The sequence below is a fragment of the Sorex fumeus genome, unplaced genomic scaffold (assembly GCF_029834395.1).
Source record: "Sorex fumeus unplaced genomic scaffold, SorFum_2.1 ptg000008l, whole genome shotgun sequence".
Classification (NCBI taxonomy): domain Eukaryota; kingdom Metazoa; phylum Chordata; class Mammalia; order Eulipotyphla; family Soricidae; genus Sorex; species Sorex fumeus.
Window position 1 is genome coordinate 50,834,659 of NW_026606065.1, and position 16,566 is coordinate 50,851,224.

Below are 16,566 nucleotides of genomic sequence, written 5' to 3' on the forward strand. Positions count from 1 at the left end.
GTCCCGGCGCCGGCGCTGCCAAGGTGGAGCCACGTCGGCGCCTGGGCTGCGAGCGGAACGCGGGGGGTCGCGGCGGGGGAGGGGGCGCCCGAGGCCTCCCGGGGCTGCCGCGCGCCCGCACGCCCACCCGGGACTTGGCGGGGCTGTGGGGGAAGCCGCCCCCAGCGGCGGCCGCAGGTAACGGGCGGGAGGGGCGCAGGCCTGGGGTGCTGCGGGGGTGGGGGCGCGCGCGCCGACCTGGGAGCTTTGCTCGGGGGCGTTTCCCCGCCGCGTCTTGGGGCCGGGTGTGTAGGGGGGGTGGGGGGGAGGGAATCCACAGGCGCGTCCCCCGGGGGCTCTTCGATTCCCCCCCCCCACCTTCGGGGTGGGGAGGGACCACTCGCGCCTCTCCCGGGGCGTGGGGTTTGCGCAGGCTGCTCGCTGCACGGATGAGGGGCGTCACAAGATGTCAAAACCTAGTGTCCCCCGGGTGGGGGACAGCCCATCCCGGGGAGGAGGGGACGCCCCTGTGCCGAGTGCAACTTGCTGCTGCTGCTACTGCTGCTGCACGCGGGGTGAGCGGCGGTGTTGGGGTCGTGGGGGCCCGCCGGGGGGCCTACTAAGCCCCAACGAGTGGGAGATTTCGGGTTTGGGGGGTGATTTTTGGTAGATTTGTGGGTGGTTTGGTTTGGTTTGGTTTGGGTGTTCCCCCCTGCTAATGGGCGCGGGTTTGCTTCATCTCCTGCCACTTTTTCCTTTTGTATCCAAGCCCAAGTCTGTGGATTTTGTTGTTCTGATTGCTGCTGCTGCTGCTGTTACTGTTACTTATCCAGGAGCACCCATGCACCTGACAGGCGCAGAGGCTATTCTTTGGAGCTGGCTACCAGCTCGCTGCTCAAGTTACGACTCTCGGCCCTGCCAGGCCCCCAAGGGTTCCCCCGCCCCCTCCCCACCCCTGCAGGGGTGAGGGGATCTGGGAACTGGGGGTGCTGAGTGTTTCTCTTTGCTCAGCGTCAGCTGGCAGAGTCCACGCCCCCCCCCTCCACCCCCGCAAGCGTGTGCAACTGCCGGGTTGGTTCGGTCTCTGTCTGCGGTGGCCAGCTCCTCCTGGGTGGCCTTTGCTGGGCTTGTGCTGGCCAGCGCTCTGCAGGCCGCCCTGCCTCCTTTGCTCCTGTGCGCAGTCCTTTGCAGCAGTTGTTTGGGGCTGGAAAAGTTGCCCTTTTACATTTGTACATGTGAGCTCCCCCCCACCCCCACCCCACCCGCCCCCAAATGCCTGGTTTGAAGTTTCCACCGGTTCCTGGAAGTTCCGGGGAGTCTAGGTGGTGCAAACCCAGTAGAGATTACAGATGTGTTTTCGCTTTGAGTAGAAGAGAGAAATGGTCCATGCCGGGACGCTCTCACTGTTTTGTTTTGTGTTTGTTTGGGGGGCCACACCTTGCCATACTCTGGGCTTACTCCCGGCTCTGCGCAGAAGGGTCACTCAAGGATCAGGGGACCATATGGGGTGCTGGGAATCCAACCCCGGCTTGGCCCAGCGCAAGGCCAACTCCCTACTTGCTGTCCTATCTGGTCCTTGGCAGGACACACCCCCACCCCCCGCAGACTGATGGGGGATGCTTTGAGTTGTTTAACATTGTCTAGTGCAGAACTTCGTGAACGATATAAAAATGTACAGAATAAATGAGGTCACTTTAGGGAAAATGGACATGCACAATTTTTATTAGGTGCCACTGTTATTTTTTTTAAATAAAATGTTATATCTACTTGTTTATTTTTTTATGGAGCCAGGGATCAAACCCAGGACCTCACACATATAAAGCCAGTGTTCTAACACTGAACTACACCCTGTCCCCCCAAAGTTGTTCCCACATACAGAGTGAAAATAGGTATTTTTTGTTTGTTTGGGTTTTTTTTTCTTTTTGAGGGCACACAAGGCAATGCTCAGTGCTTCCTGGCAGGCTCCACCGACCATATGGGGTACTAGGGATTGAAGCCAGGTCAGGCGCATGCAAGGCAAATACCCTACCTGCCTTAGTATCGCTCAATTCAGTGAGATCATTTTTATCAGCATTTAGACGTACTTTTAAATTGTGACACATTACAGATATATGTATGTGACGTACAAAATCTTGTTTAGCTATTCATGAACTAAGTACCTCAAATATACTGTGGTGGTGGGGTTTATGCCCAATTCAATCAGCTTAACCCATGGCTGAATAAATAGCAGTACTCCTGCATTATAAAATATATACAAATACACACGTGCGCACACACACTTTTGCTTCAGTTTTGCACACTTTTCTGTTTATCCGCTTTTTATCTCCCTTACCCTCGAAAGGTATTGAAAATACACTATATGTAACTTTTATCTTGTTTTGTGGAATCCATCCCAGTCTTATGCATGCAAGGCATGCACTTTTCTATTGAAACACGATCTCGGGTCTAAAAAACTATTTAAAATAGGTTTGTAATAGACCAAAGAAGGTATTGTTAGGACCAGCAATGTATCAGCAAAGATAATCAGGTGAAGGAGGCTGTTGTTTCATTTCTCTTCATTTATTCTAAATAATAGAATGTTATTCTAATATCCTAGGATATTCCAGGGGGGTGCAGGTGAAAAATTGCACAAATGAGAGGCGGTGGTACAAGACTAGGAGATCAACCAGTAAAAGGAACACAGGTGGGAGACGTGGTTGGAAGGAGGCAGCAGTGAGAATAAAGATCAAGTCACTGCTCGAAAAATGAGGAGCTGGATTGATGGCACTGCATGTAGAGCGTTTGCCTTGCACGTGGATAACCTGGGTTTGATTCTCAGCACCTCGTATGTTCCCCTGACCACCACCAGGAGTAATTCCTGTGCATCGCCGGGTGTGACCCAAAAAAGCCAAAAAAAAAAAAAAAAAACCAGCCCATTTTTTAGTATAATTGTTCTGGTTTTAGATGACTTTTCTTCAGGAACAGGCAGTTAGCGTTCTATACTATGTAGAGAAATAATAAAACTGCTTCATTTTATTTTGAAACTCTTATGTCTCAAAACTCTTGAGTAGTGTTAAGTTGCCAAAAGAAAAATTAAAGCCCTGGGAAGCAAACTTTTAATTCTTTGGCCCACATTTTTTTATGCCAAAATTAAAGCAAGCCTTCAGGATAAATTTAAGCAGAAAAATGGGTCATAATGAATGTTCTTTCAACCTTAATTGGACATTTTTGCATTATTATTGATTTTTTAGTAGTAAAGATTGCATTGTAGTTTATACTAGACTTAAATTATTTTAATACTAATATTATAATGTAATATTATAATGTCCCATGATTATGCTTTTCACTGCTAGTCACTATAATAATCTGGTGAAACCCACTTGCAGTGTGTTTCTCATACACAAGTGTTTTCTGTTTTCGGAGGGAGTACCACCAAACAGTGCTGAGGAGACCCAGACCACACCCAGCAGTGCTTGGGGGACATGTGTAGTTTTGGGTGTTGAATTGGAGTTGGCTGCGTGCAAAGCATGTTCCTTAACTCTTCTATATCCCTCTGGCCCTTCCCCCCTCAACCCCCTTCTGTTCTGGAGGTCAAAACCTAAGGCTCACACATGCAAGGCAAGTGCTATACCAAAGAGCTACATCTACAAGGCTGTGTTCTTGCTCACGCACTTTCTCACTATTTTATAATAAAATTATGTGGGTTTTTTTTTAAGGGGGTGACTTCTAGTTGGTAACCTCTGTTACATCTTTTGTTACTGTGTTAGTAGGCACTCTCATATTTTTAATACTAGATAGCTCTGCCTTTCCTGATTCAACAGCCCTCTCCTTTCAAAGCAGGTTTTATTTCTCTCAAGAGCCATGTATAATAACCCCGTTCAACAGACTGAAGCACAGGAAGTCTGATTATGAGCTCAAGGCTGCTGAGGGCTAAGTAGAGTTAGAGTTCAGAATCAGGAAATTTGATTTTAGAACCCATTCTCTTTAACCACGCTGAAGTTTTTTGTTTGTTGTATTTTGACAGTAGTAGCACTGTAGCACTGTCCTCCCATTATTCATCGATTCTTTAACGCCTCCAATGTGAAACTTGTTGTTACTGTTTTTGGCATATCGAATACACCACAGGGAGCTTGCTAGACTTTGCCTTGCGGGTGAGATACTCTTGGTAGCATGCTGGGCTCTCGGAGAGGGGTGGAGGAATCAAACATTGGATTGGCCACATGCAAGGCAAACACTCTACCCGTGTGCTGTTGCACCGGATACAAAAGGAAGGCTAATTTTTAAAAATTGAAATGAAGTTACAGGTACCTAATGAATACATACCTGTCATTCATAAATAAAACTTAGGGAAAGCAGAGAAGCAGTAAATGATACGGGGATAAATTTTCTTCTTTTGAGTAGTGCTTGGGAAAGTCTAACAGTAATGATTCACAGACTTCATTGTGGAAAGATGTCCTGGCTAATTCCTATCCTCTCCTTAACTATTTATGACATTTTTCCATTTCAAATGATTACTTTAAAGAAATCTTTAGAAAGTGTCACAGTGGTTTCTCCTTTGTGTTGCTTTTAATGGACTGGAGTGATAGCACAGCAGGTAGGGTGTTTGTGTTGCACGTGGCCAACCCGGGTTCGATTCTTCCACCCCTCTCTGAGAGCCTGGCAAGCTTCTGAGAGTATCCCGCCCACATGGCAGAGCCTGGCAAGCTCCCTGTGGCGTATTAGATATGCCAAAAACAGTAACAAGTCTCACAATGGAGACGTTACCGGTGCCCACTCAGGCAAATTGATGAACAATGGGAGCACAGTGCTATAATGCTACAGTTGCTTTTAATAAGCTCTTGGTTTAATTTCAGAATCACGATAATTTTTTCCTCCTACATAGTGCAGTATAGATGTAAATGTTTAAAACAACATCTGCCGAAGATACATAGAATTTGTAAACCAGTAGTTGATATTCACTGGAGATTTTCTTTATATTCTGTTTCTATGGTCTGAAATTACTGGCTTATTCTTTCATGATATATAACATGTAGACGTTATGTATCTGTGTAAGCAGCAGAAAGATTAGTTTTGCATTTATTCACATTCGAATGCTAAGTATTAGAGTTTTTTTTTTCATTTTTTTAAAAATAGAATGAAACGAAGAGGAGGAAGAGATAGTGACCATAATTCATCAGATTCACCAGAGGAGGGAACTGCAGAGAAAGCCAAGAAACTGAGGACTCCAGATGAGCATCTTCATACTTCCGACTGGGGTAATCTCCTTCAGGACATTGTTCTCCACATTTTTAAGTATCTGCCTCTTCTCGACCGAGCCCATGCTTCACAAGTTTGTCGCAACTGGAATCAGGTGTTTCACATGCCTGATTTGTGGAGATGTTTTGAATTCGAACTGAATCAGCCAGCTACTTCTTGCTTGAAAGCTACACATCCAGAACTGATCAAACAGATCATTAAAAGACATTCAAATCATCTGCAGTATGTCAGCTTCAAGGTAATGCTTTAAATCCTTCTTCTGAAAGATAAAGTTTACTGTGACCTTTTGTCCTGAACCAGTACGTCTTCTCATATATTAAAAATACTGCCTTCTCAAGCCCTGGCATTGGATTACAAAATTTAATAAGCCGTACATGGAAGACAGGGATGAACAGAAAGAGGTGACATGGGGACAGTGGTGGAGGTTCAGAGACACTTCATTTTCGATGGTTTGCAGTAGTTTTGTTTACCAATACCATAAACTTCAACATTGTTGTTACCCTATTACCTAAACTGTAATTTTTTTAAAAATATTGCTGTGTTTAGGATAAGTGCATAAAGATTTAGAATTATTGTGTACCTTAGAGTTATAATTATATTTGCACTGAATTACTCCCATTTTATTGTCATTATTAGTAACTAAAAAGAGCAGTAGTGCAGCAAGTAGGGTGTTTACCTTGCACACAACAAACCCAGGTTCCATTCCTGGCAGCATATGGTTCCATGAGCCCTGGCAGGAGTGATCCCTGAGCACTGCTGGGTGTAGTCAAAAAATAAATAAACCTACAAAAAAGGGAGCAGAAGCAGCTACTAAATAAGAATGAACTATTATCAGATCGTGTCAATCCCACAACAAATCTAAGGGGGGAAAGTGTGCATAAGAAAAGAAATTAAAAATGTGAAGATTATGATTGAATAAAACTTAGTTATTTTTATCAAATGGGGACTGAGTTTTACTTAGGAGTATCTTTATGATATGGGATTTTTAAAAAATAAAAATCAAAACTTTATATAAAAGACTTGGATGAGTATATGCTAGAGAGAAGTAGGAAAAGGTTTGTGAGGGTGTCAAGGGAGCAGCTGCTGTTCTTTGCCAGAAGGACTGTCTCTGTGGCTGTGGCCATGCCTGGAGAAGTGTCAGCACTGGTGATTTGAGACATGCAGGAGACTGTGAGCTTTCCAGTGACCTGTGAATTCAGAGGCTTATAACCTGCATCTTGTTGAAACAATGGAACGTTTCCTAAGTCTTTAACACACCTACTAATTATTGCCAAAGAGTTTTAAATGTTTTAGATACTTTGCATTGTAGCAGTTATGGAACAGGCTTAGTTAAACCAAAGTGAATGGTTCTTAACCATAAAATACAGATATTTTATTCCACCATTGAGCTATGAAAAGGGGCACATATGTGGGAAAATGCATCCTTCCTTAGGTCTTTAGATGTAGGTGACATTAATCCAGAATATCTAAAGAAATGTGTCTGTGTGTGTGTGTACATGGGTATTTTTCAGAATTTAGACTCATCAGTGTAACGTGCATTTGCTATTTTTATCCTTAAAGCCAAACTGACAGTTTATAGTCCAAGAAATAAAGACTGACTGTCCCCCAAATGCCATGCCTTTTTTGAAATAAAGACTGTCCCCCAAATGCCATGCCTTTTTTGATCACCTGCTTACATTCACTCTGTGTTTTAAGAGAAGCAGAGATCAGTTAATGAGAGTGGTTGATTGTGTTGTGGCCCTTCTATTCATTCATAAATATGCTGGGAAGAGGGATAATCAGATTTGTCAGAGTATTCTCATGGAAAATCCTACCTAGGAACAGATGAGTATACTCCAAGTCTATCCAGTAATTGACTAGGTGTATTGCTTTTTTCCCCTAGGTTTGTGACACATTCAGCTGTATCAGATCTGCATAATTCTCACAGATCATTTGTCCTATAAGTTTAAAGTTTTCTGTTAGAACTTTTTAATTTTCCAGAGTAAATAATTTATGATTTGCAAAACAAGAGCGGCATTGCAGAATTTTTTTGTGCTTTCCTGATAATACTTAAATTTAAATCAACACTGTGAGCCAAAGAGGCTTATAATCAGAGTTGGTGTAGAAAATTGCTTCTCAAGCTTTACTTACATCCAAAACACATGGCGGGCTTGTTTGCTTGAGTTTCCATCTCCAAGAGTTTGTCAATCATACAGTATTGTATTTCTAACAAATTCCCAGGCAATGATTGTAGCTGGTTTCAGGGACCACACTTTGAAAACCATCAGGATTAAAAAAAAAAAAAAAATTAAAAAAAAAACCTCACCAAAGGTTAAAATGAACAACTCTGAAACTGGAATAGATGTTTATCAATTTCACAATATTCAGAATATTTGGAGGTTATGGTAATGTACCTGAACCACAAAATTAAAATAATGGTAAACTTTTAACCTGTGTGAGATGTTTTTTCAGTCTAGGGAATAACTTAGAAAAAAAAATTTTTTAATTTAGGTACTGTGGTTTACAGTCCTCCCATTGTTCATCGATTTGCTCTAGCGGACCCAGTAAGGTCTCTATTGTGAGACTTGTTGTTACTGTGTTTGGCATATCGAATACGCCACGGGGAGCTTGCCAGTCTCTGCCATGCAGGACGGATGCTCTCGGTAGCTTGCCAGGCTCTCCGAGAGGGATGGAGGAATTGAACCTGGGTTGGCCGGGTCGGCCATGTGCAGGGCAAACGTACAAGGCAAACCTTGCACACGGCCAACCTGGCCGACCCGGGTTTGATTTCTCCATCCCTTCGGAGAACCTCGAAGCTATCGAGAGTATGAGAGTATCCCGCCCACGCCCACGTGGCAGAGGCTGGCAAGCTCCCCATGGCGTATTCGATATGCCAAACACAGTAACAAACAAAGTCTCACAATGGAGACTTTGTTGGGCCATTATTGGGCCCACTCTATGAACAATGGGAAGACAGTGCTACAATGTTCCTGTGGTTTACAAAGCTGTTGATCCTTTCAGGCTGTTTGAAGTTCATCACCATTGTCACTATCACCATCAAACCAGGAAACAACTTTTTGACAAAAGTTGCTGGTCATTGGTTTTTGCCTCCTTGCTATCCTTCCCTTTATCCAGAAAATTGTGTAGAAACCACTATGTTTGTCATTTAGTTAAGATTTTCATGTTTGGCTGAAAGCTCTTTGTTCTATTTATTATTTTTTTTAATTTAAAAAAAATTTTTTTTTTTTGCTTTTTTGGGTCACACCCAGCGATGCACAGGAATTACTCCTGGCTCATGCACTCAGGAATTACTCCTGGTCGTGCTTGGGGGACCATATGGGATGCTGGGAATCGAACCCGGGTCAGCCGCGTGCAAGACAAACGCCCTACCCGCTGTGCTATTGCTCCAGCCCCTCTTTATTTTGCAGTCATTTAATAACAGTGTTGAAAACTGGTTGTAATTCATTAGAATCTTTTGAATACTCCATTCTTAGTGCTTGGAAACATATGTATATACATGTATATGTATACACGTATATGCACCTGTATGATCTGATCCAATGACAGTGCCAAATATGTAATTATTTTTCAGTGATTATAAATTTATGCGTGTCATTTGCTTTCAACATTAACTACATGTTTCATAATGAAGAAAGCCTTGATAATTGCCTATTTTCTCTCCAGGGGTACTAAGAAAAGTAATGTTTTAGATGAGGGTGAAAGAAAAAAATATTTAAATTAAATTATAATATTATAATATTTAATTTAAATTAAATTATAAAGGAGTAAACAAATAACTTTGTTATGTGAATATGCATAGGTAAATGGTATTTATTTTTTCCCCCTAAGGTGGACAGCAGCAAAGAATCAGCTGAAGCTGCTTGTGATATATTATCACAACTTGTGAATTGCTCTTTAAAAACACTTGGACTTATTTCAACTGCTCGGCCAAGCTTTATGGATTTACCAAAGGTATCTACTGGTTTTGTTTTATTATTTGTTAACTGAGAAATCTAGCAAAATGGAAAACATATCACTCTTACACGGTTAAACAGGATTTTTGAGTTTTTTTTTTAATATTGAAACTCTTTATTAGTAACGTTAAAGTAAATGAAGTTACTGAGTGTTATAAACCCTATATTCTTATGAAGAAAGAATTAAGAGAGACTTAGAAACATTTGAAAAGAGACACAGCGACACTTTTATTTTTAAAGTTTCAGAGTACATTGGTAAAATTACAATAAAGGAAAAGTACTAGCTAGTATTGAGAACAGGTATAATTCGCTTAGAATCCTCTGGAAGAGAGGCCAGATAGTGCAGCAGGTAAGACACTTGTGTTGCATGTAGTTAATGAGGGTTTGATCCTTGGCACCCATATGGCCCTCTGTGCCTGTCAGGAGTGATCCCTGAGTGCAGAGCCAGAAGTACTCTGTGATCCCAAAACAACAACAAAAGTCCTCTGGTAGACTATAAAGATTTATTTCTGAGGAAACTTAAATGTCAGTATAGCTTGGATTAATTTACACGTTTTATTTATTAAATTTTTTGTCACTTATAAGAAAGGTTTTTTTTAATTGAATCACAGTGAGATACAGTTACAAGGTTGTTCATAAATTGGGTTTCAGTTATATAATGTTCCAACCCCCATCCCTTCACCAGTGTACATTTCCCACCACCAATGCATCTAGTTTCCCTTCTGCACATCTCCTTACCCACCCCCTTGTATAGAAGGCCTCCCTCCCTCCCTCCCTCTCTCTCTCTCTCTCTCCCCCTCCCCCCCTCGCCTTCCCTCCCTCTCTCCCTCTCCCTTTCCCTCCTCCTCTTCCTCCCTCTTTCTCCCTCTCCCCTCCCCCTCTTTTCCCTTCTCCCTCTCTCCCTGTCCACCCCCCCTTTTTTGGGTGGAGAGTTAGCTGTTTTGCATGTATGTGTCTAACACAACTGCAAATAGTCTCTCTCAATAACTATTCTCTTAAAGTAGAAAAGTGTGTGTGTAAGCATGTGCGAACACATGCATTTTTTTTTTTAGGTCGCTGAGTAGGTTTGTATGCAACACTGATTTGAAGATGTTTTTCATAGTACGCCACAAATTAAAATACAGATACCTCTTTAAACGTGGAACAGTTAAGTTTACAAATTGATTCAGGAAAAACTATTAAATCGAAAGTGTCTTCCAGCTTTTTAAAATGTAGTATCATTAACAAACATACCGAATTGTTGATTTCAAAATCTTGATTTAAAAAGTTCACTAAGGGGGCTGGAGCAATAGCACAGCCGACCTAGGTTCGATTCCCAGCATCCCATATGGTACCCTGAGCACCGCCAGGAGTAATTCCTGAGTGCATGAACTAGGAGTAACTCCTGTGCATCATCCGGTGTGACCCAAAAAGCAAAAAAAAAAAAAAACATGCATCATTGAGATAAAATTCTTTTCTCCTGCTCATGTGTAATAAAAATGGGCAAGGGAATGTTTTTATTTAGGTATTTTAAGGATTTTATAACTGCATGAATTAGATCACTGTGGTTTTTTAAACTCAGAAATCATCTGAGAAATTTCAAAAATTTGGATTCCTATCCCTATGCCAAGCTTTTCCCTCCTAAAGGCACTCCAGGCTACTCCTGGTTCAATGACCTCTCTCCAGGAAGCACTGGTCTTGCAGTGTAATACCATCTTGTTCAAACTTCATACAGGAAATGAAATGTCTTGAATTAGTTTTCTGTGAATTAGTTTACTGGAATTACATATGCAGTATTTATTTAAAGGTTTCTTAAATGGAACTTAATTTCATTATTTAGAATTTCTATTATGCATAATGGCTGTATGTGTATAGGTAGTTCAGTTTTGTCTTTGGGAACTATGCTGCATCTGAAACTGCTTATTTTCTTATCAATATTGTCGAAATTTGAAATGTGGATTGTTAATATAACTTGGAGAGCCTAAGAGAACTGAAAAGAATGTATAATAAGTATATTGGCCAACGCTAAATTTGAGGGGAATGGGGGGAAAAGGATGGCAATGATGCAGTCATGAGTACATTAATAAATGTAACTGCATAAGATATAGTTGAGTTTGATATAAAAATAGTAAAAGGATACTAACAAGTAGATAAAGTTCATCAGAATTTTAGTAACCAGTTACTTAACCAGTTACTTAAGGGCTTGAGAGGGGTCAGCCAGGTAGACAGATCAGCCAAGAGACCTCTTGGCTGATCATAAGCCTAGTGTGTATGACACCCTGGGTTTGGGCCTTGGCATCAGAGCATGGCCCCCAAGCACTGCGGGGATGGAGTACCCCAGGTTGAGGCCTACACTGCTCGGCCTAGCATTGCTGGAATTGACCCGAGCACCATGAGCCTTGTTGGAGGCGCCTTTATAGAAGAAAGGGAAAATAGAAAGTTATTAGAGAATGTGACTGGGAAGTTCATGTTTCGTTGATTTCGTGGAAGCCTGGATACTCTTATCCTTTTCACTGTTGTAGTGAATTTACAAAGATGGATGGGGGTGGGGGAGAATGGATGGGTGGAAGAATGGTTATGTAGTTCCATCACTAGACCCACTGCTGGTAATTAGGTGTAGAAAGGTTGGAAACCACAGATCGACTGCCTTGGTTATCACTGTCAGTCTGTGGATGGTGTGTAGGGCAGCTGCTGGTCCACCTGTAGGAGATGTGAAAAGGCTGGAAAACACTTCTGTAGGGAAATGTGTTAGAGCATGTTTTAGCCTCTCTCTCTTATTCTACTGCATTTCCTAACACTGTCTCCCTTTTATCTCTCCTTCCTTGTCCCCAAAAGCCTTGTCTCCATTAGTGATGGGCTTCCTGGCTCTGGCTCAAAGTTGCATGCTTAGGTTTATTTTCGTTTCCGTTTCTGTATTTGATTCCTTTCAGTAAGACTCCATCCAACAGGTATATAACATAAAATGATACTAATTGGTACAATTATGGACAAAATATACTAATGCAGGTTTGGAAATACTATAGATCATTTTTAACACCTAAAGGAATTTTAAATTCAAATTTTATTTTTTGGTATGATTTAGAGTATTTCAGAAACAAATTATAAGCTTCCATAATCCAGGATCTATCAGAGATCTTAGTTTATTGACTGGTATATTTTTTAGTGAGGTGCTAATAGTTATTTTAATGATAATAATTATCAAACCCACAAAGCAACATGAGAGTAGATGTCCAGGTATGGTGATGTGTCTGAGAAGTGTTTTTGAGGGTTTCAGAATTCTTCATTTTACTTATCAGTGATTTGTTGTGATTAAGGATGATTTAAGTCATCCTGAGACTTGAAATCTTTTTTCCTCCCACAGGTAAATAAACTCTTCTTAAAGATGGCAGTGAGTCACTTTTTTTTCTCTGTACCTGGAACGACAGAACAAAGGCATGCTTCCCCTACAGCAGTTGCGAAATATATAATTAGGATCCAGTGAACCATATATGTAGTTTACAACAATCTGTCAGTTCTCGTTTGTACAAATTGAAAGTGATTTATTTCGTTTCTTGTTTCTTTCAGTCTCACTTTATCTCTGCACTGACGGTTGTGTTTGTAAACTCCAAATCCTTGTCTTCGCTTAAGATAGATGATACCCCGGTAGATGACCCATCCCTTAAGGTACTAGTGGCCAACAACAGTGATACACTGAAGCTCCTAAAGATGAGCAGTTGTCCTCATGTCTCTCCAGCAGGTAGGCTGAGTTTTGGTTTTCTTTTTCCATACCAGATAAAATTTAGTAAACTATCAATCTGTTTATCAAATTAGGAGAAGCTATGTTCAGAGTTTGGGAAGTAGCTCAGAGGGCTAGAGCATATTCCGGCATGTGTGAGACCCCAAGTTTGATTTATGGTACCACATGGTCCTCAGAGCACTCATGAGTATGGCTCTGGTGACCTTGAGCACCACCAGCCTGAGTGGTATTGCATCACCAGCCCCGAGCACCCAGCCAGGCCCTAGAGTACCAGATATGGTCCTGCAGCTTCTAGACATCATGGGGAAGTTTTCTACCCTCTTAACAGACTGTGGCCATTAATTTTATTTATTTATTTTGGTCTTGGGGCCACACCCTTTGTTGTTCAGGGGTTACTTCTGGCTCTGCCCTCAAGAATTACTCCTGGCGGTCTCTGGGGACTGTATGGGATGCCGGCTATCCAACGGGGTCAGCTGTGTGCAAAGCAAAATCCCTACTAACTGTACTGTCTCTCTGGCCCCTGTTCACTAATTTTAAAGATGGGTTGTTGGGGTTATTTCATTATTGTATGCAAAGATTTTTAAATGTACAGTGGCATGAATTCTCTCGCATCCTTAGCCAAGACTTGTATTTTTAAATCTTGTATTATTCTGCATCCAGTGCTAGAATGGGATATGACACTATGAGGTCTGTCTGTTGTGAATTTTTACATAAAATAGAATTTTCTCTAGCTGTACTTGAATGGGCAGGAGAGGTTTGGAGTCAGTTGTTTCACCATTGATTTTCTTCTGTGTGGAGGGGGAAGATCTTCACGTTTTTTAGAAGACTGCTTTCCTTAGGTTGAAGTTTGGAATGAAGAAATCTTTCAAATAGGAAATAGTATAAAAGCTCTTTCCAAATTCCCTCGTGTATTATTTTGTAATCATCACTATATTACTCAGTTTGTGATTGTTTATATTCTAACTGGCTAATATTGTAAGTGAAGCATAAACGAACCCATGCTTCCCACTGTGCTCCTGATTTATCCTCTTACTATTGATATTACTTCCACTACTTTGGTTGTTTTGGTTTTCCTTGTAAAAAAATCCTTTTGGTCCCATGCATTGAACCCAGGGTTCTCACACATGCCAAGTGTGTGCTCGCTTGCTGAACCATAATGAATCTGGACTCTGGGAGATTTGTTTTCAAAGACAGTATTAAATCCTTATCTCTTTTCAGAACTCTTCCTACTTTATTCCTCAAAGTCATGCAGCTTGCTTCCAAGAAAATGATTTTCTGTTGGATATGATGGCCATTTCTGTCCTCTTCCATTCTGAGAGCTTTGTGAGGGGCATGGCCACGTCATCTCTCACTTCAAACCCTGGCACCTTCTGGGTCCTGAGCACTGCAGAGGTGGTGGCTGTATATCTCTGGTTCCGAGCATTGAACTGCCTGGCCTGGTTGGCTGGGTATTTCCTGGAGTGGTCCCTGGGCTCCCTTAGCACTGCGTGGGAGACGCCACCAAAATATCTAACCATGGAGGGTTTTAATTTAAATGTTAAATAATATTTGCCTGTTTTCTTGTTTTGCATATTTACATGTTTTGCATCAGTATGATCAATTTTACCGCACTGTTATTCTCAAAAAAAAAAAAAATACTTCTTAGGTACCTTCCAAAACTTTCCTCAGTGCCAGTCACAGGCAGCCACTAATCTGTCTCTGTAGATAGACGTAACTATAAGGGAAATTTCATACGCCTGGAATCAGTCCATGATAGTGATTGGCTTCTTTCACAATTTTATGCTTTTAAGATTCCTCCATATTGTAGCATGCATCTGTATTTCATTTTTCTTATTGCTAGATTGTAGATATACTCCATATCTACCAGTTGACTTTTTTCTTTTATCTATTATGAGTAATGGGACTATAAAAATTGACAAGCAAGTTTTTAAGAATATTTTGCTATCAAGATTTATACTCTACCCTTGAGTTACACCCCCACCTACATCAGCATAATCAAGTACTTAAGTGAACATTCAGTTTATCTAGGGTAGATACTTTTAAGTGGAATTACTGAATTACATAGTAACTGCTTAATGATTTGAGAACTTGCTAGACTGATTTGAAAAGCAGTTGTCCCATTTTTTATTTCCATTATCAGTTTATGAGGGTTTTGACATTTCCATATCCTCACCAACATTTGTTGACTGCATTTTTAGTTATAGCCATCTAAGAGGGTATAAATTGGTATCTGACTCTGATTTTGTCATTCTCTTGAAGACTCAAATGATTTGAAGAGTTGGCTATTAAGATACTTTTCTTACATTTTAATTAAGTTGTCTTTTAGTTTTAATTCTAATAGTCACCAGTTTTATCTTTCAATACTTAACATTATTTGGAGAAATGGCTATTAAGATACTTGTTTATGTTCTAATTGTCTTTTCATTTAATTGTAGTAGTCACCATTTCATCTTTATTACTTGCTTTTGTTAAATATTTTAACCCTGTAACGATATATTACTTTTATTCTACTGCATAACAAGGGCAGATTTAATAGTTTATAACAACTTCAGTTATACATTCTCAGTTCTATAGATCAGAGTTGTTTGTTGGTTTCTTTGCTTAGCCCCACAAGCTCTTGAATCTGACTTCCTCTTCCCCAGCTGTTCAGAAAGAATTTGTAGTTTAAAGGGTTCATGTCATTAGATTAAACTCATCTGAATAATTTCACAATAATTTTACTTTAAAGCCAACATAACATGGAGACTGGAGAGATAGTACAATGGGTAGAGTGCTTGCTCTGCACACTGCTGACCAGGGCTCAGTCCATTCCCCCCACTACCACCACCGCATGCCATTTGGTCCCCAAACTCTGCCAGGGCTGATTCCTGAGGGCAGAGCCAGAGAGCTAGGAGTAACCCCTTAGCATCGCCAGGTGTGGCCCCAGAACCAAATTAATAAAGCAAAGCAAAGCAAGCATTATTTGAAAGTGAATTTTGTAACTCTCCAGGAACATGGAATCTTGTGGACCACTTTTTAGAGTTATGTCTGACACAGCTGCTTTTGTAGTTATTAGATGATACATCAGGGTTTCTTTCATTTGCATCTTTGGCTACTGTTTCCTTGAGTCTTTGGTGTTTTTCTACTGTCAGACTTTATGAGCTTGCAAAGGACATCAGTGCTCAGATTACCTTGAGTGATCAGGGTTTATCTCACAGTCTCCCTTGGACTCCCTAGGTACTATTTTAAAGTACCTTGGAAGAAAAGAATCTTTTTACCGAGTAGTGAAGCATTGGCATCTGTCATTCCTCTTTTCTTGATTTTTATATTGGTAAATCAGTTCATTCACTTCTTTAATTCCATTGCCTATATTCTGCCACTGCTTTTGGCTAAGGCTTATTGGTGGCCTCTGTCTTGTCACTTCTTAAGTAGTAGTTAAATGCATGAGCTTAAACATCACTCAGCTTGTGTTAGAATCCCAGTCTGGCTATTTCTAACCTTTCTCATCTTCAAATTAATAATATTTTTTAGATTTTTTTTAATATTGTGGAATAATATAGCAAACATATTAGATGATTCTGTTATTCCATACTTGTACAATAAATAGTAGATAGAATATGGGTTTTTTGTTTGTTTCTATTCTTGTTTCTAAACACAAGAAAGAATGAATTGGGCGACTCATTTATCATGTAGTATTGGGCATTG

The 16,566-nt window shown here is 40.9% G+C and overlaps 1 protein-coding gene across 1 annotated transcript in view; it reads left to right on the forward strand.

Moving 5' to 3' along the window:
- FBXL3 (F-box and leucine rich repeat protein 3) overlaps positions 1-16,566 on the forward strand; it is a 20,238-nt gene continuing 3,672 nt past the window's right edge. The window contains exons 1-4 of the mRNA XM_056109736.1: positions 1-177; positions 5,092-5,452; positions 9,043-9,165; positions 12,711-12,882. Of these exons, the coding sequence (XP_055965711.1) occupies positions 5,093-5,452; positions 9,043-9,165; positions 12,711-12,882 (655 nt within the window). The 5' untranslated portion in view covers positions 1-177; position 5,092. The remainder of the gene's footprint in view (positions 178-5,091; positions 5,453-9,042; positions 9,166-12,710; positions 12,883-16,566) is intronic.